This window comes from Molothrus ater, unplaced genomic scaffold (genome assembly GCF_012460135.2).
Source record: "Molothrus ater isolate BHLD 08-10-18 breed brown headed cowbird unplaced genomic scaffold, BPBGC_Mater_1.1 matUn_MA661, whole genome shotgun sequence".
In the NCBI taxonomy this organism is placed as follows: Eukaryota; Metazoa; Chordata; class Aves; order Passeriformes; family Icteridae; genus Molothrus; species Molothrus ater.
The window spans coordinates 26,660-49,316 of record NW_023416819.1 but is presented as its reverse complement, the minus strand read 5'-3'; the positions used below and the strand labels follow the sequence as shown (position 1 = coordinate 49,316).

The 22,657-nt window shown below is 56.2% G+C and overlaps 1 protein-coding gene across 4 annotated transcripts; it reads left to right on the top strand.

Annotated features, from left to right (window-relative positions):
- The first annotated feature begins 180 nt into the window (after window positions 1–180).
- On the top strand, window positions 181–21,383 carry PPP1R16A (protein phosphatase 1 regulatory subunit 16A). 4 transcript variants are annotated; one of them, XM_036406029.1, is made up of 11 exons: window positions 181–291; window positions 5,062–5,584; window positions 8,002–8,072; window positions 10,917–11,042; window positions 11,142–11,245; window positions 11,324–11,451; window positions 14,390–14,565; window positions 14,671–14,746; window positions 14,835–14,964; window positions 17,789–18,005; window positions 20,802–21,383. In XM_036406029.1, the coding sequence occupies exons 2-11, from the start codon at window positions 5,317–5,319 to the stop codon at window positions 21,165–21,167; spliced, it is 1,662 nt and encodes a 553-aa protein (XP_036261922.1). In that variant the 5' UTR covers window positions 181–291; window positions 5,062–5,316; the 3' UTR covers window positions 21,168–21,383. The 4 variants fall into 4 exon arrangements, with proteins under 4 accessions (XP_036261922.1, XP_036261924.1, XP_036261921.1 ...); XM_036406031.1 differs by having other exon boundaries at window positions 10,917–11,062; window positions 14,440–14,565; XM_036406028.1 differs by having other exon boundaries at window positions 10,774–11,042; window positions 14,440–14,565.
- The last annotated feature ends 1,274 nt before the right edge of the window (window positions 21,384–22,657 follow it).

Here is a 22,657-nt window from a genome sequence, read left to right as displayed (position 1 = left end):
GACCCCAAACTTTGCGACCCCAAAAAAGCCCCCAAAATTTTGCGTTGTCATTCCCTCGCTGTCCGCCAGGGGGAGCCGCTTCTCTCCCCGTCCGCCATCTTGAGTGTGGCGCAGCACTTCCGGGGTTTGCCGTCACTCACTTCCGGGTTTGCCGTCACTCACTTCCGGCGTCAACGGAAGTGGCGGGGTCGCCATGGCGACGGCCCCGCCTGTGGCAGCGGCGGGCGCGGCCCTAGGGCGCGGCGGGGACAGCGAGGGGACAACGAGGGGACAACGCGGGGGACAGCGCCGGTAACGGGAGCGGCGACACCGCGGGGACAGCGCGGGGGGAGCTGGGGGTGAGGGGGAGCCGGTGAAAGGGGGGGAGCGGGAAGGGGCCGGACAAAATGGCGGCGACGTGAGGGGCGGCCTGAGGGGGGCGCGGGGACATGGCGGGAACCGGGAGGGGACCGTGAGGGGACTTTGGGGACCGTGAGGGGACCTTGGGGACACAGGGGGGTTTGGAGACACAGAGGGGACTTTGGGGACATGGAGGGGACCGTGAGGGGACTTTGGAAACTTTGGGGACTTTGGGGACATGGCGGGGACCGTGAGGGGACTTTGGGGACATGGCGGGGACCGTGAGGGAACTTTGGGGACCGTGAGGGGACTTTGGGGACACAGAGCGGTTTGGGGACACAGAGGGGACTTTGGGGACATGGAGGGGAGCGTGAGGGGACTTTGGAAACTTTGGGGACTTTGGGGACATGGCGGGGACCGTGAGGGGACTTTAGGGACCGTGAGGGGACTTTGGGGACACAGGGGGGTTTGGAGACACAGAGGGGACTTTGGGGACATGGCGGGGACCGTGAGGGGACTTTGGGGACCGTGAGGGGACTTTGAGGACATGGAGGGGACCGTGAGGGGACTTTGGGGACACAGGGGGGTTTGGGGACCGTGAAGGGACTTTGGGGACATGGCGGGGACTTGGGAGACTTTGGGGACACAGGGGGGTTTGGGGACATGGAGAGGACCGTGAGAGGACCGTGAGGGGACTTTGGGGACACAGTGCGGTTTGGGGACACAGAGGGGACTTTGGGGACATGGCGGGGACCGTGAGAGGACCGTGAGGGGATTTTGGGGACATGGCGGGGACTTGGGAGACTTTGGGGACTTTGAGGACATGGCGGGGACCGTGAGGGGACTTTGGGGACATGGAGGGGGCTCTGGGGACCGTGCGGGGACTTTGGGGACATGGAGGGGGTTTGGGGACATGGCGGGGGCCGTGAGGGGACCTTGGGACCGTGAGGAGACTTTGGGGACCGTGAGGGGATTTTGGGGACATGGCGGGGACTTTGGGGACTTTGGGGACCGTGAGGGGACTTTGGGGACTTTGGGGACTTTGGGGACCGTGAGGGGACTTTGGGGACCGTGAGGGGACTTTGGGGACACAGGGGGGTTTGGAGACACAGAGGGGACTTTGGGGACATGGAGGGGAGCGTGAAGGGACTTTGGGGACCGTGAGGGGACTTTGGGAACTTTGGGAGACTTTGGGGACATGAAGGGGACCGTGAGGGGACTTTGGGGACCGTGCGGGGACTTTGGGGACCGTGAGAGGACCGTGAGGGAACTTTGGGGACCGTGAGGGGACTCTGGGGACACAGAGGGGGTTTGGGGACACAGGGGGGACTTTGGGGACATGGAGGGGACCGTGAGGGGACTTTGGGGACCGTGAGGGGACTTTGGGGACATGGCGGGGACTTTGGGGACTTTGGGGACCCAGAGGGGGTTTGGGGACAGGGTTGGGGACAGGTTCCAGGTTTGGGGTGGCTTGGGGACATTGAGGGGACCTTGGGGACGAGTTCAGGCACTTGTGGGGATCTTGGGGACATTTGGGGTGGCCTTGGGGACATTGAGGGTCCCCTTGTGAATGGGGGGGGGTGGTTGGGGACATGGAAGGGACCTTGGGGGGACTTTGGGGACATGGAAGGGACTTGGGGACATTTGGGGTGGCCTTGGGGGGGCCTTGGGGACATTGAGGGTCCCCTCGGGGGGGTTTGGGGACAAGTTCAGGGACTTGGGGGAACCTTGGGGACATTTGGGGTGGCCCTGGGGACACTGAGGGTCCCCTCGGGGATTTTGGGGCTATTTTGGGCAATTTTGGGGCAGTTTTGGGCAATTTTGGGGCAATTTTGGGGCAGTTTTGGGCAATTTTGGGGCAATTTTCTGGATTTTTGGGGCTGTTTTGGGCAATTTTGGGGCTGTTTTGGGGAATTTTGGGGAATTTTGGGGCTGTTTGGAGGAATTTTGGGGCTGTTTTGGGGGATTTTGGGGCTTTTCTGAGGAGTTTTGGGGCTTTTTTAGGAATTTTGGGGCTGTTTTGAGGATATTTCAGGAATTTTGGGGCTGTTTTGGGCAATTTTGGGGCTGTTTTGGGGATATTTCAGGGGATTTTGGGGCAGTTTTGGGGAATTTTGGGGCAGTTTTGAGGAATTTTGGGGCAGTTTCGGGGAATTTTGGGGCTGTTTTGGGCAATTTTGGGGCATTTTGAGGAGTTTTGGGGCTGTTTTTAGGAATTTTGGGGCTGTTTTGAGGAAATTTTGGGGCTGTTTTGGGGATATTTCAGGGAATTTTGGGGCAATTTTGGGGCTTTTCTGAGGAGTTTTGGGGCTGTTTTAGGAATTTTGGAGCTGTTTTGGGGCAATTTTGGAGCTTTTTGAGGAATTTAGGGATATTTTGTGGAATTTTGGGGCTTTTCTGAAGAGTTTTGGGGGTTTGTAGGAATTTTGGGCGTTTTTGAGGAATTTGGGCAATTTTGGGGCAGTTTTGAGGAATTTTGGGGCAGTTTTGAGGAATTTTGGGGCAGTTTTGGGGAATTTTTGGGATATTTCAGGGAATTTTGGGGCTGTTTTGAGGTGTTTTGGAGCTTTTTGAGCAATTTTGGGGCTGTGTGGGAGAATTTTGTGGATTTTTCGGAGAATTTTGGGGCTGTTTTGTGGAATTTTGGGGCTGTTTTGGGGATATTTCAGGGGATTTTGGGGCTATTTTGGGGGATTTTGGGGCTTTTCTGAGGAGTTTTGGGGCTGTTTTGGGCAATTTTAGGGCCGTTTTGGGGAATTTTTGGGATATTTTTGGGAATTTTGGGGCTGTTTTAAGGAATTTTGGGGCTATTTTGGGGCAGTTTTGGGGGATTTTGGGGCTGTTTTAAGGAATTTTGGGGATATTTTGGGGATATTTTGTGGAAATTTGGGGCTATTTGGGGGATATTTCAGGGAATTTGGGGAGTTTTGGGGAGTTTTTTAGGAATTTTAGGCTATTTTGGGGCTGTTTTGGGGATATTTCTGGGAAATTTGGGCCTTTTTTTGAGCAATTTTGGGGCTTTTTTGCAGCCGTTTCGTGGAATTTTGGGGCTTTTTTTTCCTGGAATTTTGGGGCTTTTCCAAAGAATTTCAGAATTTCCAACAAAAACTGGATTTGGTTTGGTTTGGTTTTCCAAAAATTTCCACTTTTTTTTTGTTTTTTTTAGGAATTCTGTTTGCATTTGAGGCCAATCCCAGCTTAGGAAAACCAAAACCAACAAAATTTAAAAATTCCAAATTTTTTTAGGAATTCTGAGTGGATTTGAGGCCAATCCCGGCTTAGAAAAACCAAAACAAAAAAAATTCTAAAATTCCAATTTTTTTTAGGAATTCTGGGTGGATTTGAGCTCAATCCCAATTTAGGAAAACCAAAACCAAACCAAAAAAATTCAAAAATTCCAAATTTTTTTAGGAATTCTCTTTGGATTCGAGGCCAATCCTGGTTTAGGAAAACCAAAACCAAAAAAATTTAAAAATTCCAATTTTTTTTTTGGAATTCTGTTTGGATTCGAGGTCAATCCCGACTTAGGAAAACCAAAACCAAAAAATTTTTTAAATTCCAAATATTTTTAGGAATTCTGGGTGGATTTGAGGTCAATCCCGGTTTAGGAAAACCAAAACCAAACCAATAAATTCCAAATTTTTTTTTGGAATTCTGGGTGGATTTGAGGCCAATCCTGGCTTAGGGAAACCAAAACCAAAAAAATTTAAAATTCCAAAATTTTTTAGGAATGCTGGGTGAATTTGTGGCCAATCCCAACTTAGGAAAACCAAACCAAAAAAATTCAAAAATTCCAATTTTTTTTTTGGAATTCTGTTTGGATTCGAGGTCAATCCCGACTTAGGAAAACCAAAACCAAAAATTTTTTTAAATTCCAAATTTTTTTAGGAATTCTGGGTGGATTCGAGGCCAATCCCAATTTAGGAAAAACAAAACCAAAAAAATTTAAAATTCCAAAATTTTTTAGGATTTCTGGGTGAATTTGTGGCCAATCCTAAGTTAGGAAAACCAAAACCAAAAAAATTCAAAAATTCCAAATTTTTTTAGGATTTCTGGGTGGATTTGAGGGCAATCCCGGCTTAGAAAAACCAAACCAAAAAAAATCTAAAATTCCAATTTTTTTTTGGAATTCTGGGTGGATTTGAGGTTAATTCTGGCTTAGGGAAACCAAAACCAAACCAAAAAATTCCAATTTTTTTTTTTTGGAATTCTGTTTGGATTTGAGGCCAATCTCAATATAAGAAAACCAAACCAAAAAAAATTTAAAATTCCAATTTTTTTTAGGAATTCTGGGTGGATTTGAGGCCAATCCCAATTTAGGAAAACCAAAACCAAAAAAATTCCAATTTTTTTTAGGAATTCTGTTTGGATTTGAGGCCAATCTCAACATAGGAAAACCAAAACCAAAAAAAAATTTAAAATTCCAATTTTTTTTTTTGGAATTCTGTTTGGATTTGAGGCCAATCCCAACTTAAAAAAACCAAAACCAAACCAAAAAAATTCCAATTTTTTTTTTTAGGAATTCTGTTTGGTTTCGAGGCCAATCCTAGCTTAGGGAAACTAAAACCAAACAATTCCAGTTTTTATTTGGAATTCTGTTTGGATTCGAGGTCAATCCCGGCTTAGGCAAACCGGCCAAACCGGGAGCGCCGGCTCCGGGCCGGGATTTGACGCCGTGGGTTGGGATTTACCGCTCCCTGTTTTGCTTTTCCCTCTCCTTAGCACTCACCCCGCGGCCTCTCCCCGAAACTTTGGGCTCCTCCGGACCCGCCGCAGAACGCGGGGAAAACCGGGATAATTCACCAGAAAAACCCAAAAAACTTCGGGCGAATTTTCGGGAAAATCGGGAGATGCTTCCCAAGCTTTGCCGGTCGCCGGATCCGGGCAGAGCCGCGAGGACGGAGGGATAAACCCCACGCCCATGGTGCCTCTGCCGGGCCCCGTTGCCGAGCTTTTCCCGGGGGATCGGGGGCGGCCATGGCGGAGCACCGGGAGCTGCTGGCCGAGATGGCGGCGGTGGCGCGGCTCAGCACGCCCGAGCGGCTGCGGCACGCCCAGAGGCGCCGGGCCCAGCAGCTGAAGCAGTGGGCGCAGGCCCAGAGGGACAGCCCGGCCATTCCCAGGGAGGAGGGAGCAGGAGCAGCAGGAGGAGGGGAGAGGAAGAGGAGGAGGAGGAGGAAGACGGTGACGTTCCCGGCCAGCGTGCGGCTCCTGGAGGCGGCGGCGCGGCACGACGCCGAGGAAGGTGGGGGGGAAAGCGGGAATTCCGTTGGGGATGGTTTGGATTGGTGGGATCGAGGGGAGGGGACGGAGGTGGGACGGGAAGGGATGGTGGGGGGGGGGATCTGGTGGGATCCTTGGAGGGGTTGCTGGGATTGGCCACGGTTCCTTTGGGATCCTTGGAATTGCCACTGGGATCCTTGGAATTGGCACTGGGATCCTTGGAATTGGCACTGGGATCATTGGAAGGGTTGTTGGGATTGGCGTGGTTCCTTTGGGATCTTTGGAATTGCCTTTGGAATATTTGGAATTGCCACTGGGATCCTTGGAGGGGTTGTTGGGATTGGCCACGGTTCCTTTGGGATCCTTGGAATTGCCACTGGGATCCCTGGAAGGGTTGTTGGGATTGGTCACGGTTCCTTTGGGATCCTTGGAATTGCCTTTGGAATATTTGGGATTTCCATTGGGATCCTTGGAGGGGTTGTTGGGATGGTTACAGTTCCTTTGGGTTCCTTGGAATTGGCACTGGGATCCTTGGAATTGCCTTTGGAATCCTTGGAAGGGTTGTTGGGATTGGTCACGGTTCCATTGGGATCCTTGGAATTGCCATTGGAATATTTGGAATTGCCACTGGGATCCTTGGAATTGCCATTGGAATATTTGGAATTGCCATCGGGATCCTTGGAGGGGTTGTTGGGATTGGTGTGGTTCCTTTGGGATCCTTGGAATTGCTGTTGGGATCCCTGGAATTGCCACTGGGATCCTTGGAAGCGCCTTTGGAATCCTTGGAATTGGCACTGGGATCCTTGGAGGGGTTGTTGGGATGGTCACGGTTCCTTTGGGATCCTTGGAATTGGCACTGCGATCCTTGGAATTGCCTTTGGAATCCTTGGAAGGGTTGTTGGGATTGGTCATGGTTCCATTGGGATCCCTGGAATTGCCATTGGAATCCTTGGAGGGGTTTTTGGGATGGTCACGGTTCCTTTGGGATCTTTGGAATTGCCACTGGGATCCTTGGAATTTCCATCGGGATCATTGGAGGGGTTGTTGGGATTGGTGTGGTTCCTTTGGGATCCTTGGAATTGCCACTGCGATCCTTGGAATTGCCGTTGGGATCCTTGGAATTGCCAGCGGAATCCTTGGAATTGCCATTGGGATCCTTGGAATGGGCACTGGGATCCTTGGAGCGGTTGTTGGGATGGTCACAGTTCCTTTGGGATCTTTGGAATTGCCAGCGGAATCCTTGGAATTGCCTTTGGAATATTTGGGATTTCCATTGGGATCCTTGGAGGGGTTGTTGGGGTGGTTGTGGTTCCTTTGGGATCCTTGGAACCACCATCGGAATCCTTGGAAGAGTCGTTGGAATCATTGGAATCGCCTCTGGAATCTTTGGAAGGGTTGTTGGGCTGGTCACGGCTCCTTTGGGATCCTCGGGAATGTCTTTGGGATCTTTGGTGGTTCCATTGGATTCCTTGGAATTGCCGTTGGAATCCTTGGAATTGCCGTTGGGACGGTCATGGTTCCACTGGGATCCTTGGGAATGTGTTTGGGATACTCAGCAGATCCATTGGATCCTTGGTGGTTCAATTGGATTCCTTGGAATTTGCCATTGGATTCCTTGGAATCGCCATTGGGATCCTTGGAATCTGCCTTGGGATCCTTGGAATTGCCATTGGGATCCTTGGAATTGCCGTTGGGATGGTCATGGTTCCTTTGGGATCCTTGGGAATGTCCTTGGGATATGTGGTGGTTCCAATGGAACCCTTGGAATTGCCTTTGGAATGCTTGGAGTTAGCGTTGAGGATCCTTGGAATCGCCATCGGAATCCTTGGATTCCGTGTGCATGGTCACGGTTCCATTGGGATCCTTGGTTGTTCCATTGGATTCCTTGGAATTTGCCGTTGGAATCCTTGGAATTGCCGTTGGGATGGTCACGGTTCCATTGGGATCCTTGGGAATGTGTTTGGGATACTCAGCAGATCCATTGGATTCCTTGGTGGTTCCGTTGGATTCCTTGGAATTTGCCATTGGATTCCTTGGAATTTGCCGTTGGATTCCTTGGAATTGACATTGGAATCCTTGGAATTGCCGTTGGGATGGTCACGGTTCCACTGGGATCCTTGGGAATGTGTTTGGGATAGTTGATGGTTCCATTGGATTCCTTGGAATCTGCCTTGGGATCCTTGGAATCGCCGCTGGGATGCTCCAAGGTCCGACTGGAATCCTTGGCGGTTCCGTTGGATTCCTTGGAATCTGCCTTGGGATCCTTGGAATCGCCCTTGGGATGCTCCAAGGTCCCACTGGAATCCTTGGCGGTTCCGTTGGATTCCTTGGAACCGCCCTTGGGATCCTCCTCCGTGCTTCCCTCGGGGTTCCCGGTGGCGCCGGCATTCCCAGCATTCCCGGCATTCCCGGCATTCCCGGCATTCCGTTCCCCCGCAGTCCAGCAGTTCCTGGAGAGCGGGATCAGCCCCGACCTGTGCAACGAGGACGGGCTGACGGCGCTGCACCAGGTACTGCCCGGAAACGTCCCCGGAAACATTCCCGGAAACACCCCCGGAAACATCCCCGGAAACATCCCCGGGAACATTCCCGCAGCTCCGGGGCCGGGGCCTTCCCGGGATCCCACGGGAGGATCCGGGGCCTTCCCGTCCCCTGAGCTGATCCTGGTATCCCGGATTGGGGCTTTTCCATCCCAGCTCCATCCATTGATCCCAAATCCCAGTGATCCCAAATCCCAGATCCATCCATTGATCCCAAATCCAGGCCATTGCCATCCCAGATCCATCCATTGATCCCAAATCCCAGTGATCCCAAATCCCAGATCCATCCATTGATCCCAAATCCCGGTGGTCCCAGTGATCCCAAATCCCAGTGATCCCAAATCCAGGTCATTCCCACCCCAGATCCATCCATTGATCCCAGATCCCAGTGATCCCAAATCCCAGATCCTGGTGATCCCAAATCCAGGCCCTTCCCATCCCAGCTCCATCCATTGACCCCAAATCCCGGTGATCCCAAATCCTGCTGATCCCAAATCCAGGTCATTCCCACCCCAGATCCATCCATTCATCCCAGATCCCGGTGATCCCAAATGCAGGCCCTTCCCATCCCAATTCTATCCATTGACCCCAAATCCTGCTGATCCCAAATCCCAGATCCCATCATTCCCAAATCCAGGCCCTTCCCATCCATGATCCCAGTGATCCCAAATCCAGGCCCTTCCCATCCCAGCTCCATCCATTGATCCCAAATCCCGGTGATCCCAAATCCCGGTGATCCCAAATCCTGGTGATCCCAAATCCAGGCCCTTCCCATCCCAAATCCCATCATTCCCAAATCCAGGTCCTTCCCATCCCATCCCAAATCCTGCTGATCCCAAATCCCAGATCCCGGTGACCCCAAATCCAGGTCATTCCCATCCCAGCTCCATCCATTGATCCCAGATCCCGGTGATCCCAGATCCCAGTGATCCCAAATCCAGCCCCTTCCCATCCCATCCATTGATCCCAAATCCCAATGATCCCAAATCCAGCCCCTTCCCATCCCAAATCCCATCATTCCAAATCCAGGCCTTTCCCATCCCGTTAACTGCTGATCCTGAACCCTGGTTTCCCAAATCTGTGTTTTTCCCACACGTCCGGTGATCCCAAATCCTTCCTTATCCCGGTAACCCCAAATCTTTTCCATCCCCGCTCCAGGTCCTTCCCTTGCCCTCTCCCCCAGCTGATCCCAAATCCCGCTGATCCCAAATCCCGGTGTCCCCTTTTCCACATCCTTCCCATCCCATTGACCTCCAGCATCCCAGGACCACGAATCGCACCCCGTTCCCAATCCCACCATTCCCAACCCCACCATTCCCAATCCCAATCCCATTATTCCCAATCCCATTATTGCCAATCCCATTATTCCCAATCCCACCATTCCCAGAACTGCGTTGGCAGCTCCGTCCCGCTGCTCCTGGACCATTCCCAATCCCATCATTCCCAATCCCACCATTCCCAACCCCACCATTCCCAACCCCAACATTCCCAATCCCATAATTCCCATTCCCAGTCCCATCGCAATCCCACCATTCCCAAACCCATTCCCATCCCCAGAGCTGCATCAACAATTCCCTGCCCCTGGTCCGTCTCCTCCTGGACCATTCCCACCATTCCCAATCCCACAATTCCCATTCCCACCATTCCCATTCCATTCCCAATCCCACCATTCCCCTTCCCATTCCCATCCCATTCCCACCATACCCACCATTCCCAATCCCAATCCTATCATTCCCATAATTCCTAGTCCCATTCCCACCATCCCATTCCCATTCCCATTCCCACCATTCCCAATTCCATTCCCGATCCCATTCCCATCATTCCCCTTCCATTCCCAATCCCACCATTCTCATCCCATTCCCGCCATTCCCACCATTCCCAGAGCTGCATCGACGATTCCCTGCCCCTGGTCCAGCTGCTCCTGGACCATTCCCACCATTCCCATTCCCACCATTCCCAATCCCATCATTCCCACCATTCCCATTCCATTCCCATTCCCAATCCCAATCCCATTCCCACCATTCCCATTCCATTCCCATTCCATTCCCATTCCCAATCCCATCCCATTCCCACCATTCCATTCCCAATCCCAATCCCATTCCCACCATTCCCATTCCATTCCCATTCCCAATCCCATCCCATTCCCACCATTCCCATTCCCAATCCCATCCCATTCCCACCATTCCCATTCCATTCCCATCCCATTCCCAATCCCATTCCCACCATTCCCATTCCCAATCCCATCCCATTCCCAATCCCATTCCCATCATTCCCGCCATCATCCCCAGAGCTGCATCGACGATTCCCTGCCCCTGGTCCGGCTGCTCCTGGACCATTCCCATCCCATTCCCAATCCCATTCCCACCATTCCCATTCCCAATCCCATTCCATTCCCATTCCCATCCCATTCCCATTCCCATCCCATTCCCAATCCTATCCCATTCCCAATCCCATTCCATTCCCATTCCCATTCCCATTCCCGCCATTCCCACCATTCCCAGAGCTGCATCGACGATTCCCTGCCCCTGGTCCGGCTGCTCCTGGACCATTCCTATTCCCACCATTCCCATTCCCAATCCCATTCCCATTCCCACCATTCCCATTCCCAATCCCATTCCCACCATTCCCATTCCCATTCCATTCCCATTCCCGCCATTCCCACCATTCCCAGAGCTGCATTGACGATTCCCTGCCCCTGGTCCGGCTGCTCCTGGAGCATTCCCATTCCATTCCCATTCCCATCCCATTCCCAATCCCATTCCCACCATTCCCATTCCCAATCCAATCCCATTCCCATTCCCATTCCATCCCCAGAGCTGCATTGACGATTCCCTGCCCCTGGTCCGGCTGCTCCTGGACGCCGGCGCCGACGCCAACGCCCGCGACGCCGAGCTCTGGACCCCGCTCCACGCCGCCGCCACCTGCGGCCACCTGCGCCTGGTGCAGCTGCTGCTCCAGCGGTACCTGGGGACACCCTTGGGGACACCCCCGGGGACGCCCCCGGGGACGCCCCCGGTGACGCCGGCGCTGTCCCCGCAGCGGCGCCGACCTGCTGGCGCTGAATTCCGACGGGAACATGCCCTACGACCTGTGCGAGGACGAGGCCACGCTGGACTGCCTGGAGAGCGCCATGGCGCGGCAGGGTGGGCGCGGGCCCGGGGCGGGGTGGCGCCAGTAATGTCACCGATAATGTCACCAATAATGTCACCCCCTCGTGGCAGGGATCACGCAGGAGCGCATCGAGGAGGCGCGGGCGGCCACGGAGCGCGCCATGGTGGCCGAGATCCGCGAGCTCGTCCGGCAGGGAAAGGAGCTGGACGCGCCCCGGGGACAGCACGGGGGCACCCTGGTGCGCGGGGGTGGCACCGAGGGGACAGCGGGGGCGGCACTGAGGGGACAGCGGGGGCAGCACCAGGGTCATTGAGGGGGCATTGCAGGGGCACCGGGGTCATTGAGGTGACACTGGGGTCATTGAGGGGTCATTGAGGGGGGATTGAGGTCATTGAGGGGGCATTGAGGTGGCACCGGGGTCATGGAGGGGGCATTGAGGGGTCATTGAGGTGGCACCGGGGTCATTGAGGTGGCACCGGGGTCATTGAGGGGGGATTGAGGGGGCACTGGGGTCATTGAGGGGGCACCGGGGTCACTGGGAGGGGATGGAGGTGGCACCGGGGTCATTGAGGGGGGATTGAGGTGACACCGGGGTCATTGAGGTGGCACTGGGGTCATTGAGGGGGGATGGAGGTGGCACCGGGGTCATTGAGGTGGCACCGGGGTCATTGAGGGGATGAGGGTGACACTGGGAGGGATCAGGGTGACACTGGGTGGCACTGGGGGTCACTGGGGGGGGTCCTCATGGCCATGGTGGCATTGGGAGAGGAGCAGGGTGGCACTGGGGTCACTGGGAGGGGATCAGAGTGACACTGGGAGTCACTGGGTGGCACTGGGGTGGCACTGGGCTCACTGGGGGTCACTGGGTCAGGGTGGCACTGGGGTCACTGATGGGGGGTGGGGGTGGCACTGGGAGGGGCAGGGTGACACTGGGGTCACTGGGCGTCACTGGGTCAGGGTGACACTGGGGTCAGTGGGAGGGGATGAGGGTGGCACTGGGGTCACTGGGTCAGGGTGACACTGGGGTCACTGATGGGGGGTGGGGGTGGCACTGGGAGGGGCAGGGTGACACTGGGGTCACTGGGCGTCACTGGGTCAGGGTGACACTGGGGTCAGTGGGAGGGGATGAGGGTGGCACTGGGGTCACTGGGTCAGGGTGACACTGGTGGCACTGGGAGGGGATGAGGGTGACACTGGGTGTCACTGGATGAAGATCAGGGTGACACTGGGGGTCACTGGGAGGGGCAGGGTGACCCTGGGAGAGGATTAGGGTAACACTGGGGTCACTGGGTGAGGGTCAGGGTGACACTGGGGGTCACTGGATGGGGAGCAGGGTGACACTGGGTGTCACTGGGTCAGGGTGACACTGGGTGACACTGGGGGTCACTGGGTGAGGGTCCCCATGGCCCTGGTGGCACTGGGTGAGGATCAGGGTGGCACTGGGGGGTCACTGGGAGGGTCAGGGTGACATTGGGTGACACTGCAGGGGATGAGGGTGACACTGGCAGGGTCAGGGTGACACTGGGTGACACTGGGGGGTCACTGGCAGGGTCAGGGTGGCACTGGGGGGTCACTGGATGAAGATTAGGGTGACATTGGGTGAGGATCAGGGTGACACTGGGTGACACTGGGTGGCATTGGATGACAATCAGGGTGACACTGGGAGAGGATCTGGGTGGCGCTGGGGTTCACTGGGTGAGGATCAGGGTGGCACTGGGGTCATTGGGTGACACTGGGGGTCACTGGGTCAGGGTGGCACTGGGGTCATTGGGTGACACTGGGGGTCACTGGGTGAGGGTCCCCATGGCCCTGGTGACACTGGCTGAGGATCAGGGTGGCACTGGGGGTCACTGGATGACAATCAGGGTGACACTGGGTGACACTGGAGGTCACTGGGTGAGGATCAGGGTGACACTGGAGGTCAGTGGGTGACACGGGGGGTCACTGGATGACAATCAGGGTGACACTGGAGGTCACTGGGTGAGGATCAGGGTGACACTGGGTAGCACTGGGGGTCACTGGGGGTGTCACTGGGTGAGGATCAGGGTGGCACTGGGTGACACTGGGGGTCACTGGGTGGCACTGGGGGGTCACTGGATGAAGATTAGGGTGACACTGGGGTGGGTCACTGGGTGGCATTGGGGTTCACTGGGTGAGGGTCAGGGTGACACTGGGTGACACTGGTGGTGTCACTGGGTGAGGGTCAGGGTGACACTGGGGGTCAGTGGGTGACACTGGGGGTCACTGGATGACAATCAGGGTGACACTGGATGACAATCAGGGTGACACTGGGTGACAATCAGGGTGACACTGGGAGAGGGTCAGGGCGACACTGGGGTCACTGGGTGGCATTGGGGGTCACTGGATGAGGCTCAGGGTGACACTGGGTGACACTGGTGGTGTCACTGGGTGAGGGTCAGGGTGACACTGGGAGGGTCAGGGTGACACTGGGGGTGTCACTGGGTGAGGATCAGGGTGACACTGGGGTTCACTGTGTGACGATCAGGGTGACACTGGGTGGCACTGGTGGGGTCACTGGGTGAGGGTCAGGGTGACACGGGGGGTCACTGGATGACAATCAGGGTGACACTGGGAGTCACTGGGTGTCACTGGGGGTGTCGCTGGGCGAGGCTCAGGGTGACACTGGGGGTCACTGGGTGACACTGGGGGTCACTGGATGACAATCAGGGTGACACTGGGGGTCACTGGATGACAATCAGGGTGAGACTGGGTGTCACTGGGGGTGTCGCTGGGCGAGGCTCAGGGTGACACTGGGTGACACTGGGGGTCACTGGGTGTCACTGGGCGAGGCTCAGGGTGACACTGGGGGTCACTGGATGACAATCAGGGTGACACTGGGAGTCACTGGGTGACACTGGGGTTCACTGGATGACAATCAGGGTGACACTGGGGGTCACTGGGGGTCACTGGGTGACGATCAGGGTGACACTGGGGGTCACTGGATGACAATCAAGGTGACACTGGGGGTCACTGGGTGACACTCGGGGTCACTGGGGGTCACTGGTGATGTCGCCGGGCGAGGCTCAGGGTGACACTGGGTGACACTGGGGGTCACTGGGTGTCACTGGTGGTGTCGCCGGGCGAGGCTCAGGGTGACACTGGGTGACACTGGGGGTCACTGGGGGTCACTGGTGGTGTCGCCGGGCGAGGCTCAGGGCGCCACCCCGGTGCCACCCCCGCTGTCCCCGCCGCTGTCCCCTGCCAGCTGCACGTGGCGGCCGCCAACGGGTACCTGGAGGCGGCCGAGCTGCTGCTGGCGCACGGCGCGGGCCCCGCGGCGCGCGACGCCGACGGCTGGCAGCCCCTGCACGCCGCCGCCTGCTGGGGACAGGTGTGTCACCCGCGCCCTCGGGGACATCCCCCCCGCCCCGCGTCCCCGATGATTTTCCCGTTTTTCCCCTTTTTCCACCCGTTTCTCGTCCCCTCCTTTCTGCAGGTGCAGCTGGCGGAGCTGCTGGTGGCTCACGGCGCCGAGCTGGGCGCCAAATCGCTGCTGGAGGAGACGCCCCTGGGTGGGTTTGGGGACGGCACTCTGGTGGCACTCTGGTGGCACTTTGGTGGCACTTTGGTGGCACTCTGGTGACAGGGGTGTTGTCACAGACGTGTGCGGGGACGAGGAGGTCCGGGCCAAGCTGCTGGAGCTGAAGCACAAGCGGGCGGCGGTGCTGAAATGCCAGGAGAGGCACAAATCCCTGCTCCAGAGAAGAACGTCCAGCGCCGGCAGCCGGGGGTGAGGATTGGAGGGGACACCACAGGGGTGGCACTGGGGTGACACAGGGGACACCACAGGGGTGACACAGGGGTGGCATTGGGGACACACAGGGGACACCACAGGGGTGGCACTGGGGTGACACAGGGGTGGCATTGGGGTGACACGCAGGGTCACAAATCCCTGCTCCAGAGGAGAGCGTCCAGCGCCGGCAGCCGAGGGTGAGGATTGTCACCGCCTTGGGGACACCACAGGGGTGACACTGGGGACACCACAGGGGTGGCACTGGGTGACACTGGGGACACCACAGGGGTGACACTGGGGACACCGCAGGGGTGGCATTGAGGACACCACAGGGGACACCTCTGGGGACACCACAGGGGTGGCACTGGGTGACACTGGGGACACCACAGGGGTGGCACTGGGGACACCACAAGGATGGCACTGGGGACACCACAGGGGTGACACTGGGGACACCACAGGGGTGGCATTGGGGTGACACACAGGGGTGGCACTGGGGTGACACTGGGATCACCACAGGGGACACCACAGGGGTGGCACTGGGGTGACACACTGGGGTGACACTGGGGACACCACAGGGGTGGCATTGGGTGACACACAGGGGTGGCACTGGGGTGGCACTGGGGACACCTCTGGGGACACCACAGGGGTGACACTGGGGACACCACAGGGGTGGCATTGGGTGACACACAGGGGTGGCACTGGGGTGACACACAGGGGTGACACTGGGGACACCACAGGGATGGCACTGGGGTGACACTGGGATCACCACAGGGGTGACACTGGGGACACCACAGGGGACACCTCTGGGGACACCACAGGGGTGACACTGGGGACAGCACAGGGGTGACATTGGGAACACCACAGGGGTGGCACTGGGGACACCACAGGGGTGGCATTGGGTGACACACAGGGGTGGCACTGGGGACACTGGAGGGGTCAGGCTGACGCTGGGAGGTGCTCAGGGTGAAATCCCCGAAACCCCACAATTCCCCAAACCCCCACACATCCCCCAAAGTTCATAATCCCGAACCCCGAAACCCCACAGACCCTGAACCCCACCCACATCGTTCCCCAAAACCCCATAAACCCCGAAATCCCAAAACCCCCATAATCTCCGAAACCCCAAAATCCCCATAATCCCAATAAACCCCATAAACCCCCATAATCCCAAATGCCAGAACCCCACAAACCCCCAAAACCACACAAATCCCAAATGCTTAAATCCCCAAAACCCCAAAATCCCCAAATCCCATGAATCCGAAACCCCTGTAATTCCCCAAATCCACACAAATCCCCAAAACGCCCACGAACCCCAAACCCCACAAACCCCGATCCCCTGTAATGCTGAATTCCCATAAACCCCATAGCCCCAAAGCCCCATAAGCCCCAAATGCCCTAAATCCCATAAAACCCCACAAAACCTCATAAAAACCCCACAAAACCCCCCTAAATCCCATAAAACCACAGAAAACCCCACAAAACCCCCATAAACCCCACAAAACTCCATAAAATCCCAGAAAAACCCCATAAACTCCCACAAAACCCCACAAAAAACCCACAAAAACCCCATAAAACCCACAAAAACCCCCCAAAAAACCCCATAAATCCCATAAAACCCAACAAAAACCCCTTAAATCCCATAAAACCACAGAAAACCCCACAAAACCCCCATAAACCCCAATCCCTTGCAATCCTGAATTCCCATAAACACCATAACCCACAAAAACCCCCATAAACCCCACAAGACACCCCAAAAACCCCCTAAATCCCATAAAACCACACAAAAATTCCCATAAACCCCACAAAACCCCCATAAAAACCCCACAAAACCCCAAATGCCCTAAATCTTCTAAACCCCTCAAAAACCCACAAAAACCCCACAAAACCCCACACAACCCCATAAAAACCCCACAAAACCCCCTAAATCCCACAAAACCCCATAAGACCCAATCCCTTCTAATCCTGAATTCCCATAAACCCCATACCCCACAAAAACCCCCAAAACACCCCATAAACCCCCATAAACCCCAAATGCGCTAAATCTTCTAAACCCCACAAAACCCCACACAAACCCCATAAACCCCCAAAAACCCCACAAAAACCCCGCAAAAACCCCACGAAACCCCACAAAACCCCACACAAACCCCATAAACCCCAAATTCCCTAAATCTTCTAAACCCCACAAAACCCCCCTAAATCCCATAAAACCCCATGAAACCCCACACAAACCCCACACAAACCCCACACAAACCCCACAAAAACCCATGAACCCCAAATGCCCTAAATCATCTAAACCCCACAACCCCCACACAAACCCCATAAACCCCACACAAACCCCACACAAACCCCCTAAACCCCACACAAACCCCACACAAACCCCACAAAACCCCACAAACCCCACAAACCCCACACAAACCCCCTAAACCCCACAAAAACCCCACAAACCCCACACAAACCCCCTAAACCCCACACAAACCCCACACAAACCCCCTAAACCCCACACAAACCCCACACAAACCCCACAAAACCCCACACAAACCCCACACAAACCCCACAAAACCCCACACAAACCCCACACAAACCCCACAAACCCCACACAAACCCCACACAAACCCCTCAAAACCCCACACAAACCCCACACAAACCCCACACAAACCCCACAAAACCCCACACAAACCCCACACAAACCCCACACAAACCCCACACAAACCCCATAAAACCCCACACAAACCCCACACAAACCCCACAAACCCCACACAAACCCCACACAAACCCCACACAAACCCCACAAACCCCACAAACCCCACAAACCCCATCCCAGGAAGGTGGTTCGCCGCGCCAGCCTCTCGGAGCGCTCCAGCCGCTACCGCCGGGAGCTGCAGCGCGAGGCCATCGTCTGGGGACACCTCGGGGACAGCGAGGACGAGGACAGGGCCACCGCCACTGCCACCGCTGCCGTCACTGTCACCGCTGCCACCGCTGAGGGCGCGGCCACCGAGACACGGCCACCGCTGCCAGCGGCCGGCGGAGGGGCTGGGGTGAGGGACAGCGGGGACATCAGAGGGGACACCTCAGGGGTGAGGGACATTGGAGACATCAGGGACATTGGGGACACTGGGGATGTTGGGGACATCGAGGACATCGGGGACATCGGGGACTTTGGGGACACCTCAGGGGTGAGGGATATTGGAGACATTGGGGACATTGAGGACATCGGGGACATCGGAGGATTGGGGACACTGGGGACGTTGGGGATGTCGGGGATAAGGGACATGGGGGACATTGGGGACATCGGGGACACCTCGGGGGTGAGGGATATTGGAGACATTGGGGACATTGGAGACATCAGGGACATCAGGGACATTGGGGACACCTCAGGGGTTAGGGGCACTGGAGACTTTGGGGACATGGGAGACATTGGGGACATTGGGGACATCAGGGACACTGGGGACGTCGGGGATAAGGGACATTGGGGACATCAGGGACATTGGGGACAACAGGGACACCTCAGGGGTGAGGGACAGTGGGGACATTGGGGACATCAGGGACTTTGAGGGATTGGGGACACTGGAGACGTTGGGGATGTCAGAGATAAGGGACACTGGGGACATTGGAGACATTGGGGACATTGGCAGATTGGGGACACTGGGGACGTCGGGGACATTGGGGAAGCCTCAGGGGTGGGGGACATCAGGAACATTGAGGACATTGGGGACACTGGGGACGTCGGGGATAAGGGATATTAGGGACATCAGGGACACTGGGGATGTTGAGGGTGAAGAACATTGGGGACACCTCGGGGACAGCGAGGACAAGGACAGGGCCACCACCACTGCCACCACTGAGGGCACGGCCAGCGAGACACGGCCACTGTGGAGGGGCTGGAGTGAGGGACAGCGGGGACAGAGGGGGGGTTGAGGGACATTGGGGACATCAGGGACACCTCGGGGGTGAGGGACACTGGAGACATTGAGGACATCAGGGGAATTGGGGACGTTGGGAAATTGGGGATGAAGGACATTGGGGACATTGGGACTATTGGGGACATCAAGAACATTGGGGACATTGTAGACATCAGGGGACATTGGGGCTATTGGGGACATCAGGGACAATGGGGGACATTGGGAGATTGGGGACATTGGGGACATCAAGGGACATTGGGGGACTGGGAGCATCGGGGACACCTCAGGTGTAAGAACATTGGGGGTGAGGGACACTGGGGACATTGGGGACATCGGGGAGGTTGGGGGTGAAGGGCATTGGGGACATCGGGGACAGCGAGGGTGAGGACAGGGCCACCACCACTGCCACCACCGAGGGCACGGCCAAGGGGGCGGGGCTGGGGTGAGGGACAGCGGGGACATCGGGGACATTGGGGACATGGGAGATGTCAGGGACATTGAGGCCATCAGGAGTCAGGGACACTGGGGACACTGGAGACATTGGGGACACTGGGGACATTGGGGACATTGGGGGATTGGGGACACTGGGGACACCTCAGGGGTGAGGGACATTGGGGACACTGGGGACAATGTGGAGGGACATTAGGGTGAGGGACCTTGGGGACAATGTGGTGGTGAGGGACCTTGGGGACATTGGGGGGACCCTGGGGACATCATGGGGGCTTGGGGACCTTGGGGACATCGTGGGATTGGGGACAATGGGGACAACATGGAGGACATTGGGGACAATGTGGGGGTGAGGGACCTTGGGGACAATGGGGAACCTTGGGGACAATGTGGGGTGGACATTGGGGGATTGGGGACATTGGGGGTGACACTGGTGTGAGGGACACTGGGGACATCGGGGACATTGGGAGTGAAGGACCTTGGGGACAACATGGGGGACACTGGGGACAGCAGGGACAATGTGAGAGGACCTTGGGGACATTGGGGACACTGGGGACAGCAGGGACAATGTGAGGGGACCTTGGGGACATTGGGAGTGAAGGACCTTGGGGACAACATGGGGGACACTGGGGACAGCAGGGACAATGTGAGGGGACCTTGGGGACATTGGGGGACCTTGGGGACAACATGGGGGGGACACTGGCGACAGTGAGGACAATGTGGGGGGACATCAGGGCTGAGGAACACTGGGGACAACGTGAGGGGACCTTGGGGACATCGTGGGACCTTGGGGACATTGAGGGTTGAGGACCTTGGGGACATCGGGGGACCTTGGGGACAACATGGGACATTGGGGACACTGGCGACAGTGTGAGGGGACCTTGGGGACATCGTGGGACCTTGGGGACATTGAGGGTTGAGGACCTTGGGGACCTTGGTGGGGGGGACCTTGGGGGTGAGGGACCTTGGGGACATTGGGGGACACTGGGGACAATGTGAGGGGACCTTGGGGACAACGAGGGTTGAGGACCTTGGGGACACTGGGGGACATGGGGGGACATTGGGGTGAGGGACATTGGGGACATTGGGGACATTGAGGGTTGAGGACCTTGGGGACAATGTGGGACATTGGGGGACCTTGGGGACATTGGGGACATTGGGGACATTGAGGGTTGAGGACCTTGGGGACACTGGGGGACATGGGGGGACATTGGGGTGAGGGACATTGGGGACCTTGGGGACATTGGGGACATTGAGGGTTGAGGACCTTGGGGACATGGGGGGTGAGGCACCTTGGGGACAACATGGGCTGACACCAGTGGCTCGGTGACAACAGCGGGGAGGACACTCGTGCTCAGGGTGACACCGGGGAGGGGACAACGGTGACACCGCTGGGGACAGCCCTGAGTGTCCCCATTGTCCCCATCATCCCCACTGTCCCCATTGTCCCCATTGTCACCTCCCCCCTTTTCTTTGTCCCCTCAGGACCCGTCCTCGGCGCCACCCTCGCCGTGCCCTCACCCCAACGGCGCCGCCATGTCCCCAATGTCCCCAGGGTCCCCTCGCTGTCCCCCGGCGCCCTCGGGGGACCGCGGCCACCCCCACACCTTGGCCGACCTCAAGCGGCTCCGAGCGGCCGCCAAAGCCCCAAAGAGCGACCCCAGAAACGCCCCCGAAAACCACCCCAAAAACCCCCCCGGGGACACCCTCGGGGACATCGGGGACACCCCTGGGGACACCCCTGGGGACATTGGGGACACTGGGGCCACCGCCGGGGAGCCGCCTGTGCTGCGGCTGAGGGCCCCGCAGGGCCCGGCGCAGGATCAGCGGCGCTGCTGCCGCCTCCTGTGAGCGCGGCCTTTGGGGGCCTTTGGGGCCTTTGGGGGCCTTTGGGGGCCTTTGGGGCCTTTTGGGGGCGCCCCGAAACCTTCGGGGTGGCCCCGTTGTCCCCGTGCGTGCGCGGTGGCCCCAAAAGGGACTTTCTGTGTCCCTTTCTGTGTCCCTTTCTGTGTCCCTTTTTGTGTCCCCGAGCGCTTGGGGACGAGGAACAAATGCGAGGTGGCAGCAGCAGCGGTGTCGGCGTGGATTTGTTACTTTGGGGTTTTGTTGTTTTGGGGTTTGGGGGTTTTGGGGTTTTTGGGGTTTTTGGGGTTTTGTTATTTTGGGGTTTTTGGGGTTTTGTTATTTTGGGGTTTTGTTATTTTGGGGTTTTTGGGGTTTTGTTATTTTGGGGTTTTGTTATTTTGGGGTTTGGGGGTTTTGTTATTTTGGGGGGTTTGGGGTTTTTGGGGTTTTGTTAATTTGGGGTTTGGGGGTTTTGTTATTTTGGGGTTTTGTTATTTTGGGGTTTTTGGGGTTATTTTGGGGTTTTGTTATTTTGGGGTTTTGTTATTTTGGGGTTTTGGGGTTTTGTTGTTTTGGGGTTTTGTTATTTTGGAGTTTTGTTTTTTTGGGGTTTGGGGGTTTTGTTATTTTGGGGGTTTTGGGGTTTTTGGGGTTTTTGGGGTTTTGTTATTTTGGGGGTTTTGGGGTTTTTGGGGTTTTTGGGGGTTTGTTATTTTGGGGTTTTGTTATTTTGGGGTTTTGGGGGGTTTTGGGGTTTGTTTTAATGGGAAATGGCCCCAAAATTGGGTTGGGAGACCCCAAAAGTCACATTTGGGGTGGGGGGGACGGGACAGGGACCCCAAAATTGGATTTGGGGTGCCCTAAATCCACATTTGGGGTTTTGGGATGCCCCAAATCCTACAGGGAAATTTTGGGGATCCCAAATCCACATTTGGGGCTTTGGGGTCCTCTAAATCAACATTTGGGGTTTTGGGACCCCCCAAATCCCATTGGGAACTTTAGGAACCCCCAAATCTTTTATGGGGTTTTTAGGACCCCCCAAATTCCCCATTTGGGGTTTTGGGATCCCAAATTTCACATTTGGGGTTTTGGGAACCCCTAAATCCTACAGGAAAATTTAAGAATCCCCCAAATCCACATTTGAGATTTTCAGGACTCCCCAAATCCCATTGGGAACTTTAGGAACCCCCAAATCCTATATGGGGTTTTTAGGACCCCCCAAATTCCACATTTGGGGTTTTGGGATCCCAAATCCACATTTGGGGTTTTGGGAATCCCAAAATCCTACAGGGAAGTTTTGGGATCCCCCAAATCCTACAGGAAACTGTTGGGGACCCCAAATCAACATTTGGGGCTTTTAGGATCCCCCAAATCCACATTTGGGGTTTTGGGGACCCCAAAATCCTACAGGGAAGATTTGGGATCCCCCAAATCCTACAGGAAACTGTTGGGGACCCCAAATCCACATTTGGGGTTTCAGGACCCCCCAAATCCCA

What these genes read in the sequence shown, in the direction of transcription:
- PPP1R16A (XM_036406028.1), top strand. Translation starts at nt 5,317, where the DNA reads ATGGCGGAGCACCGGGAGCTGCTGGCCGAGATGGCGGCGGTGGCGCGG. An exon ending in GGCTGACGGCGCTGCACCAG is followed by an intron (nt 8,073 to 10,773) that starts GTACTGCCCGGA and finishes CACCATTCCCAG; the next exon opens with AGCTGCATTGACGATTCCCT. An exon ending in CCGCCGCCTGCTGGGGACAG is followed by an intron (nt 14,566 to 14,670) that starts GTGTGTCACCCG and finishes TCCTTTCTGCAG; the next exon opens with GTGCAGCTGGCGGAGCTGCT.